This window comes from Ictalurus furcatus, chromosome 8 (genome assembly GCF_023375685.1).
Source record: "Ictalurus furcatus strain D&B chromosome 8, Billie_1.0, whole genome shotgun sequence".
Classification (NCBI taxonomy): Eukaryota; Metazoa; Chordata; class Actinopteri; order Siluriformes; family Ictaluridae; genus Ictalurus; species Ictalurus furcatus.
The window spans coordinates 19,668,862-19,687,397 of record NC_071262.1 but is presented as its reverse complement, the minus strand read 5'-3'; the positions used below and the strand labels follow the sequence as shown (position 1 = coordinate 19,687,397).

The 18,536-nt window shown below is 39.6% G+C and overlaps 1 protein-coding gene across 1 annotated transcript in view; it reads right to left on the bottom strand.

The window, feature by feature from the left end:
* Positions 1-2,435: 2,435 nt before the first annotated feature.
* The window catches only part of mpped2 (metallophosphoesterase domain containing 2b), a 42,737-nt gene continuing 26,636 nt past the window's right edge, over positions 2,436-18,536 (bottom strand). The window contains exons 5-7 of the mRNA XM_053631323.1: positions 5,889-6,004; positions 4,808-4,921; positions 2,436-3,789 (exon numbers count right to left, since the gene is read on the bottom strand). Coding sequence (XP_053487298.1) covers positions 3,671-3,789; positions 4,808-4,921; positions 5,889-6,004 — 349 coding nt within the window. The 3' untranslated portion in view covers positions 2,436-3,670. The remainder of the gene's footprint in view (positions 3,790-4,807; positions 4,922-5,888; positions 6,005-18,536) is intronic.

The following is an 18,536-nucleotide window of genomic DNA, read 5'->3' as shown; positions in this document are numbered from 1 at the left end:
TCCATTTTCAGTCAGAAAGAAACTGGAGCATTTCAGTGTTCTACTCTGCTAACAAATAACACACAACGGCAACAGAAAACACATGGGCTGTAGCAAATACTAGCTCTCTACAAACTCTAGTTACAGGCAGTCAAATGCTACAAGCTCATGAATGAAAGAAGACAGAGTAATGTATATAACAGCAAAGGTACATGGGTCATCAATTACTTTAAAAGGTAGTAGCATTCACATCTAGATAGACATAAATCAGAGATAGCACACTAGTTCTGCATCGATGTTCAAGAGTGTCTGGAGGAGCACCACGGGAAATCCTACTTTGTAAATTAAATCCAGGTGATATGAGCTGTCTTTACTCTTATGCTGAGATATACATAGCAGATCTCACTCATTCAGTCAGAGGATCTTCAAACAGCATCCTCTTATCATCCTGGACCATTTTAAATATTTTATCATGTGCCGTGTGCTTGTAAATGCAGTCTATTGTCAATTTTATATATATATATATATATATATATACACATACACACACACATACATTTACTCTTTGAAAAACACAAAGCATTGAGTTTATATAAATAAATAAAAAAAAACCCTGAAGTATAATGTTTATAAAATACATGAAAAAAAGTGAAGTCTGAAGAAATCTGTTTTTTTTTTTTTTCGCCTGCAGATCCACAAGGCCAAGCAATGAATTACTGCAGCTAGTGATCAAGCAAGTCTCGATCCGTCGCCATGGACACACAGGGTCAAGACCCCCGACGTCTCGCTCCTTGAGCTGACAAATTTCCCACAATCAATAGCAGCTGTCAGGAGAACGCGAGAGGTCACGGTCGCTCGTGTCAGCTGGGCAGATTAAATCCAGCCACTGATGGGTAATTAATGGACTTGATCAATCGGAGGTGATGCTAAATGCTGGCACTGTGACAAAAACACCCAGAAAATGTCTCCATCTACAGGAAAAATGTTTAGGATTTCAAATTAATCTTAAGTGACGCATGGAGCAAAAAATATTAAAATATGTTGGGCACAAAGATTTTAGAATTTTTTTTTTTTCACAATGCTCGTTCCACATCCCCAACAATTAAGTTTACTCTAGCTCAGATTTAGCCCTTGCTTCATCTCTACCTAAAGAGAGTGATGCAGTGGCTTTATAGTCCTTTAAACCAATCAGTTATAATATTAAAACCACTGACATCATTAGGCAGCAAGTGGACAGTCAGTTCTCGAAGTTGAGGTGTTGGAAGCAGGAAAAATGGGCAAGCCAAAGAATCTGAGTGACTTTGACAAAGGCCAAATTTTGAAGGCCAGATGACAGAGTTAGAGCATCTCCAAAACGGGTCTTGTGGGATTTTCCAGTGAACCAGCCACAGGGACATGGGCACCCAAGGCTCACTGACGTGGCTCTTCTTGCTACAGTAGCTCTTCTGTAGTCCGATTCCACAGAAGAGCTACTGTAGCACAAATTGCATGAAAAAGTTAATGCTGGATAGAAAGATGTCAGAACACGGTGCATCACAGCTTGCTGTGTACGGCGCTGCGTGACCACATACCAGTCAGAGTGCCCATGCTGACCCCTGTCAACTGTTGAAAGCGCCTATAATGGGCGCATGAGCATCAGAACTGGACCATGGAGCGATGGAAGAAGGTGGCCTGGTCTGATGAATCACATTTTCTTTTACATCGTGTGGACGGCCAGGAGCGTGTGTCACTCACCTGGGGAAGAGATGGCATCAAGATGTACTATGGGAAGAAGGCATGTCGGTGGAGGCAGTGTGATGCTCTGGGCAGTGTTCTGCTGGGAAACCTTGGGTCCTGGCATTCATTCGTGTGGATGTTACTTTGACACGTACCATCTACCTAAACATTGCTGCAGACCAAGTACACCCCTTCATGGCAACAGTATACGCTAATGGCAGTGGGCTCTTTCAGCAGGATAATGCTCCTAACCACACTGCAAAAATTCTTCAGGAACAGTTTGAGGAACATGACGAATCTGAATTGGCCTCCAAATTCCCCAGACCTCAATCCATTCGAGCATCTGTAAGATGTGCTGGACAAACAAGTCTGATCCATGGAGGCCCCACCTCGCAACTTACAGGAATTAAAAAATCTGCTGCGAACATCTTGGTAGCGGATACCACAGCACACCTTCAGAAGTCTTGTGGAGTCCATGCCTTGACCCGTCAGAACTGTTTTGGCACCACATGGTGTTCCTACCCAATATTAGGCAGGTGGTTTTTACTGTTATGGCTGATTGATGTAGTCTGTCCAGCTCTCACCCAGGACTGTACCCTCTGCTCAAACAGATTCCAGAGTTTCAACAAGACTTTTACAGGTTATACTATACACTTTCCTTACACATTAGCATTAACATTACCATCATAATGCTTTGCAGCTCTTGTGCAAAACTACAGAAGCAAAATGTCAGAATGTCCTCGTGATTTGGTGACGATGAAAACTGACAATCATGGGATAAAAATCTTGCAGTTTTTATTTGCATATAAAGTCAGCTAAATGACACGATGAATTAAGAAAAAGTCTCATGAACATAGAAACAAGGCATTTACAAATGGCACCAATGACATCATGGCAATATATAGATTTTTTTTGTCCTGTCTGCGCGACATACAACAAACACAACACGATCCACCAGGTGGAGATGAGAAAGTAAACCATAAGCATAATAATAACCATGGGCTCAAAGCAGCTGCAAAGATTTTTTTCCCAGCTCCTTGTTGAAGCAACATTTAAATTTGGCTTGATTAAAAAAAAATATGTACATTTTATTGATTTTGTAGAACAGAGCCTCTGAAGTTAAAGTCTCAGCTTAAAGAAATCACAAGCGAGGCAAGAACTAAAATACAAAAAGCGCTATCAAAATTCAAACAGCACAATCCTGAACTGGTGACATTATTATTATTATTACTTTTTTTTTTTTTTTTTTTTAAACATACTTTAATAATTACAGCAATTATTGAAACTTTTATGATGGTTTGACAGATTTTCACAATAATGTATTTTCTTTTATCCATCTGTCAGGATAACAATTTTGACATTTTGTGAACCTTCCTAGATTTTAGGTGGCTTAAAAATGATGCCTACCTAGGCAGCTTCGTAACAAATGGAACATGGCAGGAATGAAAGAAAAGTACCTTGTGAAACCTCAACCATTTTTTTTTCTCCTGAATATTACAGTCGAAATAAAATATCTTGGCTTGGAGAATAGTTTGATGAAACGATTTTGATTGAACCAATAAATAGAACCGCAAAGCATCGTGGGAACGATGAGTAACTTAAATCCTCAAATCAATGTCTCATCTCAGCAGACTGAAATGTGTTCTTTAATACACTCCTGCTGTGAAAACATGTATTGCTGAGTCTCTAATGGTACCTTATAATGCACTTTAGATACAGACTAAAACAAATTTAACAAGGCAACCAATACAAAAGAACCATAAATATGAAGTCACCATTTTTCTTCCTTTTTTTTTCCTCCAGCAAATCATTATTTAAATGGTATGATCTTACTTTTTTTAAAAATATTACATATCCATGCATTCATCTTTTTTTGTTTTGTTTAAATACAAGCAAAGTACAAAAGACCATTACTTTAAAGATAAGAAGAGTTGGGGAGTAGAAAAAAAAGGTGGGAGGGGAATTAGGGGGAATTTCACGAGCTTCCGGGGTTGGGAAGGTCGAAGACGATGGGTGGATTGGTGGGCTGGAAACTGACTGTACACGTAGACGAGTTGATGAATGTTGTATATCCGTCTGTCATTAGGCCATAACCTGGAGGATGAGAGACAGAACAACAGAAAGGTCCAAAAATGTTAAGGTCTAGATGTCACGTCACATATCTAGAATGAATAACCAAATGTTTGATATGATTTATACTAGATATTTATATTATTATAAATGGCAAAGGTGGGGGTTTTTTTCTTTTTTTTTTCCCCTGGCACGCTGTTCGATGTGAAGCTTGTGAGACCATGAAAGGCCACAATGATTAGACTTATTTTATTTATTCATTCATCTTAAGTAACTTTTATCCTGGCCATGGTTGTTATCGTTTAAATTACTTATTCCTTTTAATTAATTATTGACTTCTTGAATCTGATAGATCAGAAGGTGTGCAATATTCCCGTATAACAGTAACTCTGGCTGTAATCATGAACGGTTTATAATCAATGCACCCATTTTATTAAGTTATTGTTTCTATAGTAACAGCTCACACACAGGGACTATTCTAAGATAAATAATAAAACAGATAATAAACAAAATAATAAACAAACAAAAAATGTGTTGTTTAACATTGTTGTAACAATGTGGTTGTGACAATTTTACAATGTGATTACGTTTTTCTAACGTTTATGGAAGGCGTCTCGGGCGTCAGAGCTTTGTAACACTCATGGTGCTTTGTAAAGATTCCCAGCGCAGAAACGTTTATGCTTTCTGGTGGTTTTTGAATGAGAGAGAAAAGAAGATGCAGGTACAGTAATGACTGTTTACTGTTGCTTTAAATAAGTGATAACTGGAACATTCTGTAACATTAAATCTAACTATAAACCGTTAAAAAGCATGCTGTTTATCATTAATAAGAGAAAAACTGTCATCTCTGTGCTAGAAGCAGAATAACACACTTTGGACTGTGTTGTTATATGAAAATAATTCCCTTCTGGGTGCAATATTTGAGGAAATCAAACCATCTCGGTTCACTGGGAAATATTCTGGGTGGACACACACAAAAATAATGGTGGTACTACAGCGCTCCTAACAGGAAACTGTGTACAGTGTGAATTTTGGGTCTCACCTTCATGGATCCCGCCGTAGACATGGAGTTTGGGCCGGACCCGTCTCTGTACCGTGTTGAGTAACTCCACACAGCCCACTCTCTGGAGCTCCTTAGGCACCCAGTCTCTGAACCCTGAAGCCAACAGCACAGCGTGAATAAAAACACCTTCATCTCAGTTTGTCCAACGTACAGTATCTGAGCTGAGTGACATGACCGAGACGAGAACATTAGACCACGCGTCTGAGCTGAACGCGTGTATCCTCAGCACTGCTAGAGCAGCGACACTGTGTGCTTTCATAACAATGAAATTTCCGTTAATTACGCAGGGCCTGTTAACAACCAGTGGTTAAAATACAGCTGCAAAGGAACAGCTAGTTGCTTAGATATTAGCCTTTTATGTCAGAGGATTATCTACTTGCAGATTTGTTTTCTCCATTTATTCCTGTTCCCTTTTAAATGATTTTGGTAGGAATCGAAGTCATTAAGGTTTAGTTGGTACATCATGTCTGTTCCAGCTTGTGTTTATACCTGATGTTAGGCCTAACCACAATACTCGAAAGAAAATCTCTCCAAAAAAAAAGAAAAAATAAATAAAATCAACCAAACGCACTTCCTTTTATGAGAACTAGCCAAATGTCCCCAAGGTCAGAATCATCATGTATTCTTTTCATTATGGGGCCATTCATTCCTCCCAGAGGGCTAAACACATGCGCGCACACACACACACACACGATGATGACAATAACCATCACCATGACCTGATGACCTTACCCCTTACCATAATCCTACACATGCAACATTAACCCTAATCTTTAACCCCACACTAATCATAAACAAATGAACTAAATCATTCACTCTCTATACACACAGAGTGTTTACAGGCATTTAGATAAATGTAATCTTTTTAAGGACTTCATGTTTATTTTATTTTTTTTAAGAATAAATAGTTGAACATCTAAAGCCTGTAATTAAATTAGGAGTTCAGAATTTTTTTTTTTTTTTTTTAGGTTTAATCCGAATAATTTAGACGGAAGGACAATCAGACAAACGTCTACACTTACTGAAACAAACCACACACGATAAATGAAGTAGACTTTACCCAAAGGAGGCCCGTGAGTCATGAGGATGTCGATGTCCTCAGGGATCTGGTTCCACTTGTCCAGCAGAGACTGACCGCGAGGCAAGTTAAAACCCCATCCATTAAACCAAGGCGTCCTGGGGAAACACACAGACACACACACACACTTTATAAATATCACATCCAAGTGCATCAGTCTAATTCTACACCAGAGATGTGCAACACCAAGACCACAGTGTGTTTGCACTATCAGATATCAGGGCCACTGCCATTGTCTGAAGGAGCAGAGGTTATCTCCCAAGCAAAGACCCCGGAGCAGAGGTCACAATCAGAGGCGGCCGATTGATCACGCTGTCAGCGCTGCCGAGCTGGAGCTTGTTAATGCGAGTTTTTATTTGCCCTGGGGAACGGCGCCACCGACAGGCCGCACTAACACGGCTAACCCAGTCCAGACCCGGGCTGATCGAGGCCAGACGACGCCGACAGGCTGTTTGGATGAGGTCGGGGTGGGGGGGGAGGGGGAGGTCAGGGTCCCGTGCTGGGAAGTAATGCTGAGTGACGGATGAAGATAAATATAAAGAAGAGGCAGGAATAAGCGGGGCTTTTAGTGCACCTCCTGCCACGTCCAGACTTAACGTTCACTCTGAAAGCCAGAGTTCAAAGACCAGAAAACTACTGACTTCTATAAACTGTACACAACACACACCTTCATACGCTGTGCTCGGTTAAACACAAGCTGATTAGTCGGGGATATATTTACTGTATTTATACCACAGCTGCTGTGTTATAAAGGGAGAATTAAACACCATGTCATGCTGTTTTGGGAAACCTTACGATGATAATGATAACTCCATTTCATCACACTACCCCGTGGTTGATCGTATTCCTATTCTTGCTACAATTTAGATTAATCGGCACCGAAAAACGATTGCTGGAATGGTTATCGACAAGGATCCACACCGATTGCAGGAGCGGCTGAGAAAGGTCCGCCGTCATTAAACAGTACAAGAGCGGCCTCTAGAGGCGAAATAAATCACTGGCCAATTTTGTTGTGTTATTTGAAGTGTTTTTTTATTCATTTTGGACGTCTCTATTTGTATTTGGAGTGTTATTTTTTGGTTCAGTTTGGAGGCATCTCTTATTTACCTTAATATTTATTAATAGTTCACATATATTATTATTTAGATATTTATTTCGTTAAAAAAAGTACAGTACATTATCATGGTGCAGTCAGTAATGTTTATTTTTGTAATAAAGTTCAGCAATAATTTGAGTTGTTAGTTTTTAATATTGATACGGAATGAAAACATCGGTTGATTAATCGGTTATTGGTAGGTACTGCCCAACTTCGTCATCGGTAAAATCCACTATCGGCTGACCTTGATGTTACACAGTTATCGTTATCATGAATGCGACAGAATACAGTCACTCCTGATGCTACTCCGTTTAAAAGAAGGCCGCCGAGGAGGGCCGAATTTCCGGGCAGAGTTTGAGGCTCCTGAGGAAATTCCGTCACGTGGAATAAGAAAAATAAGTTCTCATCTTGGGAAATCTCAAGATGCATCTCACGTCATTTTAGTATACATCTGTTCTCGTACTCATTTTCATTCTGAAAACCATGCTGGACAAAACTACCACTCTGATCATATCAAAGTTTTAAGCTCATTTTTACGAAATATTTCATCGTGATTTTGAACAATTCACATACACATCATTGTTTATTATAATTTTTCAACTTGAAAATCACAAGCTCCCCGTTTACATGTTTAAACAGTCTGACCTGGGCATTTCTCAAAATATTTATTAGGAGAGTCTTATAGAGTAATTTTGTTTATAATTAGCATTTTCCAAAAGCACAGTCCGCAATCAGTGAGATTATTATGCGGACGTCCTGTTTGAGGTAACGTAGCCTTTTTTTTATTTCATAATCATGAATTACATGAATCAGAATGATCATTAAAGCCACTGCCGTGCCTCATTACATTACACTAATTGTTGTTGTGGATTCAACATCATCTTTACAGCTAAATGACCAAAGTCCAAAGTATTAAGTTAATGGACACATTAGTAAGGCTGATTAGTCTCAAAGGAGCTCCATAATAATAACAAGATTCGCAATAGGAGAGAGAAAGACAAATAATCTGATCTAAAATATAAAGTCTATGTATGCTACATTCATTCTTTGACAAAACTGGAATGGGGAGAAAAAAACTAAATTATTTAAAAATTTAAAATATCAAAAAGCTGTTTCCTTGCTTTCAACATTTTTACTTCGAAATGAAAAAGGAACAAACGCAACCTCAATACAAGCTTGGATTCAAATGGTTTGCTTTCAGAAAGTAGAAAAGGATTCTGGCACAGTACGTGTATTGTACCGGTCTGCAATACTGCCCGAGACAATCGGACTGTTGATGTACATGTTTTAGTGCACGTGGAGCACCGTGACCTGAAGGCGTCTGATCTCTGCGGGTTTTTTTAAACAGTGTGTGGGTGGTGTGTGTATGGTGTGTAGAGGGCAGTCTCCTGAAGACCACAAGTCCTGATTGAGGTCTGTATTTAATAAATTACGCTGAGCAAGCACTGGAGGAACTGAGGGACTTCAGCAACCGCACACTTTCTTTTTCACTTGAATTATATTATGAGAATCGTGTTAGAATATGGTAGACGAGTGCCAATTACGGAAAAGAAGAGCGAGCCTCGAGCGATTTAGTGTGTCAGGCCTCTGTTCACTTTAGAGCAGGATTACCGTATGGATTTTATTCACGTATCCACACACACACACTCTCTCTCTCTCTCGCTCTAACCTTCTAGATGAAGAAAAACTATGCAATTTTTCTCTAAATTGCAAAAGCATAAATAGACACTACACTTTACGAGCTATACTATAGGTACACATTTTTTTAAATTAATGTACGATGACTAAAAAGGGTCGATTTGCAGCTTGTACCGGTTGTGTTGTTAAATGCAAGAGAATTTATGAGCTACATAGCTTATGTAACCTTGTACAACAAAAAAAAAGAAAAGAAAAAGAAACAAATCCAGAAGCTAGAAATGGCTAGAACAGTTAGTCTACTGTCTCTGTGAAGAAACAAGGAATTTTCTTTCAAGCGCTCTTTCCCCGAGTTACCACAGTCGTCCGTCTCCATACACAAGAAACAAAAGAACTCTATAAATACAAGCTGGGGAAAAAGAGGAAAAAACATCCCCAAACCCCCATTTGCCAGCTTGTGGTTTGTGGCAGATTGTGCGGCTTGCATGAGTTCACGTCCAGGAAGAGCTGTCAGCCTGGGATCGTTCACTAAAACAAACCGGGCCGTCAGATAAGCAGCGAGAATGCCGGCTCCGTCAACATGCGCTGCGTCCTTCATCAGCTCATGCTGGTTCAGCTCCAGACCCCCTGCTCTGACTGAAGCACAACAAACTGGACAATCAGCTAACACAACCACACACATTCAATAGATTGTAAAAATGCAGCTAAATATCATAAATCACATTTAAGGTGATTGAAACTGGAATAATGGCAGTAATCGCATCGCTGATATTTAGCTAACCGTGCGCTCACACCAGTAAAAGGACAATCTGACAAGTAGCCGGTAATCTTCAAAGTAAGCAAGAGCCAGAATTTCAGTGGCACAGCGAAAAGCGACATTTGAACCAAGATTTTCTCAATTTGACGCAAAAGAAATGACACAGTAAAGCAAAAAAAATTTCATTAAAACCAAATGACTAGCTCGAATGTGGTGTGTGTGGTCCGATGTTTCTTCAGTTCCCCACGGACAACTGCAGTTCCTACCTGCAAATGGTTCCCAATTTAAATCTGACCTACAGAAATGGAATTATAACTTAAAACTCTCATCCGGTCAGATACAACCGCTAATTAAATAAGACATTATTAAAGAAAAATAAAGCTTGGATGGAAGTAGCAGAGATCACTGTTGCCATTGGTGAGTGTACATACTGAGGTAGAACAGATAGCTTACTTTGCTAATCTGCCAAACAATACTAGTATCAGTCAGTACAGGATTTCAGAGGGTTTTTTGTGATTGTTGCGGCCAAAAATGATTTCGCTGAGGCTTTTGCCCAAACTTTTTTGTGCCTTTTTTTTTTTTTGCAAAAAACTGCTTGAATTAGTGAAATTGCAATTGCACAAAATTGTTTTGCACAGTCTTTCACAGTGATGCTTGTTGGTAAATGAGGCCTTTTAGCTGTACTCATGTTTGATGCACGCAAATCAAACAGGGCTTTGGCTGAACGAGCATTGTGATGACATCACGTGACGCGTCTTGGCCCAAATCTGCGGAAAATCTGCAGTAATTTTGACCAAGTTCAAGCTCTTCTGAATATTGCTTGATTTTGCATTAATTTCTGCGATCGCAAAATCCTGGAGGTACTGCCGTATGGATCACATAACATTTAAGTCCACCAACCAATTTTGACACTGATTAGCGTGTTATTTAATTTTAGTTTAACTAGCTAGCTACAACCATTTCTCACGCGAAAAAAAGCAATAACAGTATTGATTGCTACACACCCATTAGAGACAAACTACAAGCAACACATGTGACTTGTTTCTTCGCTGGTGTTAAGTTGCCGGTGGGTATGCATTACAAGTAGCAATGCACTAATACGAAATTTCTCAGCCGATACCCGATTATTCAGAGTGATATCAGCCGATACCGATAACCGATAGTTCTGCCTTTTATACCTTCGTTTAAATTAATAATAATTAATTCCACAATTCTGAAAGAATACTTTATTCTCTCCATTTCAACCAGTTGTTTCACAGTAACTGGTCTCATAAACAGAAAACACATTACTCACGTTAACATTAACACATGAACTAAATTCTGAAGATTAAAGTAAGATTTCTTAACTTATTGAATGTTATTAATTCATATTAACAGAATTAAGTGACTGAATTCTAAAAAAAAAAAAAAAAAAAAAACTCCTGTTAGTCTCACATTCACTCACCACAAACAAAAGCATTTCTACTTCATCACTGAACATCAAACTGGTAATATATAATATCAACTTTTTTATATATTAACATTAACTGGATAAGAAATACTACTCTACAAATATATTTTTCCGTGCAATATATACTGTTTTTTTTTTTTGTCAACTCATCATTTAAATCTTTCAACGGTGTACTGGCACTTTAATTCAGCTCAAACAGCGTGGGAAAAAAAATTAAGACTTGATGCGGAAAAACTCCCGCTTCACTGCTGCTCACTTCCGGTGTAAAATTTTAGCGGTGCAGAGTTTACAGAGATTACAAACTGCAGTTTTGTCATCATTCCACACAAGAGACATATTTACACACAGCACGAAATCGCAGTGTTTTCCCTTTTGATTGACAGGATATAATCGGCCCTGACCATCAGGTCAAACTACCGGCCGATGGCCGCTAGCGGGGAAAAATAGCCTTTATTGGCCGATACCGATTATTGGCCGATACATCGGTGCATCTCTACTTACAAGTCATTCTCTACTCATAATGACTCAGCATCCATGTAAAAATCAGCCATCTTCAACACAGTTCTCAAATCTCAAAACAGCTCAGGGCAGAAAAATGGTGCAGTGGCTCCTAAGTAATCCACTACACACACACACACACACACACACACACACACACACACACACACACACACACACACCGAAAGAATTTGAGATTCAGCCAGTTCGTTTTTAGCTTAGAAAATGATACGTAATTTAAAAATATGCAAAAATATGCGGTGCCATTATTGGTATGCATTTATTCTGACCCGTTTTTGTACACCAAGGGTCATTTGGCCAAAAGGTTTAGAAACATGGGACCTTAAACATTTGAATGTAGATTTTTTTTTTCCCTTCAAATGTGTAAATGGTATGAAATTTGAATAATATATGTGTGCATTTTTTTGTGAAAGAGAAAACCTTTAGGGTTTTCTATAGGCATAATGTAATGTACAGAACACAGAACAGGCCAATGCAAACCTCTTTAATGATAGCAGTGAAAGAATGTGTGTGTGATGGATGTGAGAGTAAATAAAGGTGAGCAGCTGCTTTGAGCCCCTGCTCTATATCGTACAAAATGACTTCTTACTAGACTTTAGGGATATTTAGTTCCTGCCAGTAGAGCAACAGAAGGATCAAACACAGGCATCGATGTGCCATGTCAAAAGCAAGCAGAAATTCCTACCAAGCTTGTCTTATCTGATCCTCAACAAAAAGAAATATAGTCTGAAAGAGCCATGGCTACAGAGTAGCAAAGATAAATAAACTATAGTAATGTTCAAAATGTAAAGGTGAAGCAGCGCACAACTGATTAAATCTATAAAATGGCACTGTTTCAAAGCAATATGTGACTTCATGTGCATCAGATTTATGAATTGGTTTTGTTTTTTTTAAATCAATAACCGTTGCAGGCTTTCAATTTCATCTGAATTTTCCAAACATGCGGTCATAACGAAGAAAAAATGAAGTCAAACCTGTCAGTCGGTGAGCCTTCACAGAGCAATTGTGTGTTTTGGCTACCTCAGCACTTCAGGTTAGTGAACTCTCACTGACCCAGCTACACACACACACACGTGCGCGCGCACACACACACACACACACACACACACACACACACACACACACACACGCACATGCACACACAAATAGGCTAGGCCCTTCATGGTATTTATGAAGCAGAGCAGCAATCTAGAACTTCTACAGCTTCTAGACATTGTCTATGTCAGCTCCTGCAGCCTGTCAGAGACAAAAAGTTCAGTGAAATATTTATCTGACCTTAAATCCCCATTTCTGAATTGACTACATCACTCTCTCCTCTCCATTAATAGCGTTCTAAACCAGTTTTGGCGCACTATGGCTGCTGTCGCATCATCCAGGTGGATGCTACACACTAGTGGTGGTTGAGGAACACCTCCCCCCACAGAAAAGCGCCATATAAATGTAACTAACAGAGCGTTGGCAGAAAGGGGAGGGAAAGAAAATGAGTGAGAGTAATGAGAGAGAAAGAAAGATAAAGACAGCCAATGTCAAAAGTGATACTGGAGAAGACGAACAGAGACTGGCCACAGGGTCACTTTAGGGTAAGCGGCAGAGCAAGAGAGCGAGCACAAAAAGAGAACAAGGGAGAAAGAAAGAGAGAGGAAATGAGAGGGCTTTGGGATTTCCTGTCCACACCGTTTCTGCACAGGGTTAGTGGTCCATGCTTCTCCTAGGATCTGGTGATCTTGTTCATTCTTTAATGGCTTAACGAATGTTTTAACTAAATGTACTCTATTTTGTAACTTCTAGCACTTATTCCTGATGAATCCATAAGGAAGACAAGTTTTTCATATCAAGAACCACCAACCTTACAAATCAAATCAAAACTAACACTTACAAATGCCTCCCTCCCCCCACCAATCACCACTCTAGTTGTGCAGAAGTCTGATGTGCCGATCTGCTGATGATACAAAAAAAATAATAATAATACAAAAGACTATGAAGTGTCTATTCACCTCTTTTTGTAAAAATCCAGAGCAACCAGTGAGACCCTTTTTCCATATCCGGAAAAAGAAAAATGTTGGCTTAATTAAACTCCTAGACTTTCATGGTCATCTGAAACCATACAATTTTAGTGGGAATGTTTAAGAAAGTCACTCCCGGTCTAGAAGCTGGGGCTGGTGAGGAATTTTAAGCTATTCTACTATTCTAAAAGCCATGGCTGGTTCTCTGCTCAGGAATATTTCATAGATATTCATTTGGGAAGCCTGGACCTCTGACTCTAGAAGCCTGGACCTGTGATTTGAGAAGACCAAAGGTCCTACAGGTCTAGAAGCCTGAAGTGGTCCTCTGATTCCTGGCCAGGAGTCGGTCCCCCGACTCAAGAGGCCAGGCGTCGGTCCCCCGACTCAAGAGGCCAGGCGTCGGTCCCCCGACTCAAGAAGCCAGAGGTTTTGTCAACAGAGGACTCAAGTCACCTGGGCTGGTCCCCCTGACTAGAGAAGGCTGATTATTTCCCCTAATTCTAAAAGCCTGAGCTGATCCTCTGCATCTAGAATCCTGGACTACTCCTTTGACTCTGGGAGCGATAAGGAGCTAGAGATAGCCCAGTGTCTCTGGTATACATGAAATTTTTGACCCCTCAGGATTTCTTGTCCCCCCCATCCACTTTATAATTATGCATTAATTTAATTTCAGTTTTTCAGAACTGACCCTAGCCAGCTTGTCTCTGGACCAGATGCTAGACTTATACAATGATGTCTAGCCACAGAAAACAATAATATAACATAATTCAGTGTAGCACTACCTGCTTGGTTGCAATGTCTAACATAGGCTGTCTGTCAGTGAATGGTTTCTGGGTCAACCTTTACAACCTTTTGCCAAATGTATTATATATACACCTTTAAAAAGATCCCTAGAAAAGGTCTAATTCAATAAAAACACTACCAGTAATACAGGTAATAATGTATTGCCTGAAAATAAAGGCCAAGCCCTCACTCATAGCTCTGAAAATAACCAAGGTGATAACACCTGACAAATGACTGTGCCATGGAGGGGGTTTGGAGGTGGATCAGAAGTCACTTCATAATTCACAGTGCTGGGAAAGTGAGTCCCGGTGGTCTAGAGAAGACTGCACTGCTCAAATGTAATACTATATTTTTACAAACAGTTTACTTTCAAACACATAAAATATAAATATAGGGTAATAATCTGCTCATGTAAAACCACACAGAACCTTCAGCACACAGCATAAAGCAAGAAGGGCTTCATCTTCTTTCTTTTTCTCATCTGTGTGATCCTGAAAACACAAACCTAATCAAATTCGAAAAGCCATATCCAATCTGCTGTGCAGCCACTCAAACGTTGATCAGATCTAATGATGCATATCCTTTTCCTAATCAGGCCTTGGAACCACAGCAGAACTGTAGTGCATCCAGATCCTAAGCCAGACTCTATCCAATGCTGTATCAATACTTAAATCACTGTTTCACACGATTTACTGTCCAATAAATGTGAGTTGGGTTGCAGTGAAGAACCTTCAAAAAGGAGATCGTTTATCAGGATATCTGTCAGGCACACACAGCTCGCTGAATTAAAGCTTAAGCCAGGTATTCGTGTAAGGCTGCCTCAGTTAAATTATGCATAATGCCTGCAGCTTATGTAGGCAGCTATTTGGTTTACAGCTATTCAGAATGTGGATATATAACCTATTTGGTGTTGTTCACGACTGACTGTCTGCTAGATTAAGACATACATAGCAGACGCATAAGCGTAAAGGATGTGAACGTCAGTGTTACTGCTGGGTTCAGAAACCAATAACAATTGTTTAAACAACAATGACTGTCCTCATGCCAGTAATTGGCTCTACTGGGTACTTTAGGAAGCAAAGAGTGATGGATTTGTTCAATTCACAACAGGCATAGGTCCATTTGAATCCCAAATAAACACAATACGATACAGGATTCTCATTACTAGTGTATGGAAGACATAGGGACTCATGAGGGTGGTGCTGGGAGCGAATAGGAGGGAATAATTGTTGGTGTACTGACAAGTCTTCATGGACATAGGGTTGCTTAAAATCTTAACTGTCCCAAAGACTTGCACAGCCACTAGGCTATGGTCTTCTATGTAAAGACCATATAAATGAAAACATTCCAATCTATTATTCATTCATCCTCAGTAAGTGGTCAGGGTTGCGGTGGACCCAGAGCCGATCGCGGGAACACCGGTTGCGAGGTGGGAATACACGCTGGATGGAACATCAGTCCAGTCCTAGGCATCCAGACTATTAGCAATAAAATACTGAGAAGACATATCTTGCTTTCTGCTGAAGAGAACCCAAAATCCAACAGCAGCTCAAAGCAAACACTAATCATTTGTTATTGATATCCCACAACCCTCGTTGGCACACTTACCATAACATACATGATTCCAGGGGACAAAGCCATGCTATGGTTTCCATGGCAACACCAACGACAACCCCTCCTTCCCCCAAAAAATCTCTCACTTGTGGCTTTGCTATACAAAGCTTGCACTCGATGCGAACCAAGGTCACATGACTGTTGTCTGCTTCTCTAAGAGGATTAGAGGGGAAAGTCTTTGATTTGCAAAAGCTGGATGTAAAGCTTGTTCCTCAGTCTAACCAATCACAGGGGCTGCTCATGGGATTTTATATATATATATATATATATATATATATATATATATATATATATATATATATATATATATATATATATATACACACACACACACACACACACACATACATACATACACACACACACAGGATATATAACACACGGCATAATGCATAATGTTAAGGAGCTTATGCTAGTCTGTGCCATCTTCGAAGTCATCTTGCAAATGAAAGTTAACTTAGAGGGGGGAAAAATGTGTATATCTGGAACGACGTTGTTTGAATAATCATCAGCCTTGTCTGGGTCAGAAGCAGAAAAAGGTCAGAACCACCATGAAATGAAAGCATGATAAATAATTTTTTATTCATTTTATTATTTTTTTAAGGAGAGCTTGTGTATTGGTTGGCCCCACAACACAGACAAGCATCGGCAAGAGAGTCGAGCCTGGCTGAGCTCTTTGTGCCGTGAAGAATGAGCCAGTGGAAATGACCTCGGTGCTTGTTGGGGCCCCCAGGGTCAGGGAGGTCAGCACAGCCTGGGTCAGCCCAACGTCTGATCCACAATCCCAACAAAGAGGCAGGATGTTCAGGAACAAAGGCCACTTCCTGCGGGAGAGGCTGGGAAAAAGCAGGACCGAAAGAGTCACCCCCCCCGACCCCACATGGCTGCTTCTGCCTGCTCCAAACCAAGAATCTCATTTCCTCTCAGTGGCCAGACAGCCAAAGATATTTGGTTTTCTGGGCAAGATCTTCTTGCTTCTTCTCTGCTTGCAATCTTGGGTATTGCTCACTGCAAGTAGCATTTTTAGAAAATAACAAAATTGTTGAACGACAGGCCTTGCCTCAAAAAACACATTTATGATTGGCTATACCAAGGGTATATGGTCAGATTAGCAAACAGATGCTCTGAAAACAAGGGCAATCTCAGAGAGGAACAAAATTATACCTTTAAATAATGACATTTTTGTAATTACCCCCCCCCCCCCAGTCTATTCATCCACATCACAATCTCGCATAGCCTTGAGACATAGTAGAAGGTGAGCCTCCTCCTGCTGACAGACAACTGCTTAACTAAAGGACATATCATTGTGTGTGTGTCAATCCATGCACAATAACACGGTCCTGTTAAATTAAATTGGATAACTGTGTATCGGCTGAAGGTCTCCACCTTAACCTCAGCTCTGAGAGTCTGTCTCTTAAATAAGTGTGTACAGCAAGCACTGCTACCTTTGGCACACACAGACAAAGCAAAGAGGTTCATTCAAACACATTTCTTAACATTAATGACATTAAAGGATTGAGGACCTCGGCTTGTTTTTTTTCCTTCTTCAAGAAAATAAAAGAAATTCAATGCTTCTGATTCCTAAATGTCGGGGACTTGAGCTTTTAACTAGCAGGTTAAAGAAACCAACCAACCACGCCAACAAATGACCAACAAATTCCTTCTTATATCAACTAAAAATAATTGTAGCAATGATAAATAAATAATATCTAAAAAAAAAAAAAAGAAATAACTGCAATTCTATTAGCCCACCCCTACCAACACCTTTAAAAAGCTGATCCACAACACCTTCGGTGGCTTACAATCTACAAAACCCAGAAGTCCAGAGTCATTACAGCATCCTGCTATCTACGTTGGTTGGCGTGATCATTCATTATGATTGAAAAAAGAAAGAAGTAAAAAGGAAAAGAGGCAGAAGAGGCGGTACACTGAAATTATTTATGATTAGTCATACTCTAGTCATTAACAAGCACGAGTTTGAATTTGTTCTACTAAATCAATTTTGTGACAACTAACACTTAAAAATAAATACACCTTGTCTATTTTTTCTTTCTTTCGATTCAAGTTGCCTGCTGCTGCTGTTAATTTATTTGATGCCTAATGTTACACTACTTACTAGATCACAGAACTCAGAATAATTTTGGCCAGTTGCTGTTAGTTGTCTTATTAAATGTGAGTAAAATGTAAATATTTGGGTAACAGTTGCCTATTTCCCAAACTGTTTAAAACTGCACACTCGGTCCTCTTTCCAAAATGAGTGATATGATTGTCGGTCAGGGATTAAGTGCTGATTACCTGTTCAACTCTGCTGATATTTGATTAAATCATCTCATCGCCCAGTCCTGGTTTGAATCCCTACCTCATTCAGCAGTGGGAATCGTATCTGTACGACTCTGATGTCACCGAACGTGTTACTTGGATCGTCTCGTCAAGGACCGTTTCTATGGACAGACTTCAGTCTATAGCCCCAGCTACAAGCCATTTCTCTTATACAAGACAAAATCCACAACATAAAAACCAGAAGGAACCAAAAGTCATTTTTTTTGCTGTGACCCAGTGGAGAGATGTGTAGGTATGGTTAATTTAAATAAATAAAAACAATTAAAATAAATAAATAAATAAAAAGATTAAAATGCCTTTCTGTCTATTGCCATCTACGTGTTCATAGTTTTTTACCTTATCAAAAATATATATATCTTTTAAAAATATCTCTTTTATGAGACAAAGGAACAATTAGGGGATTTGTTGCTAGTTTCTGAATGCAAGATGTATG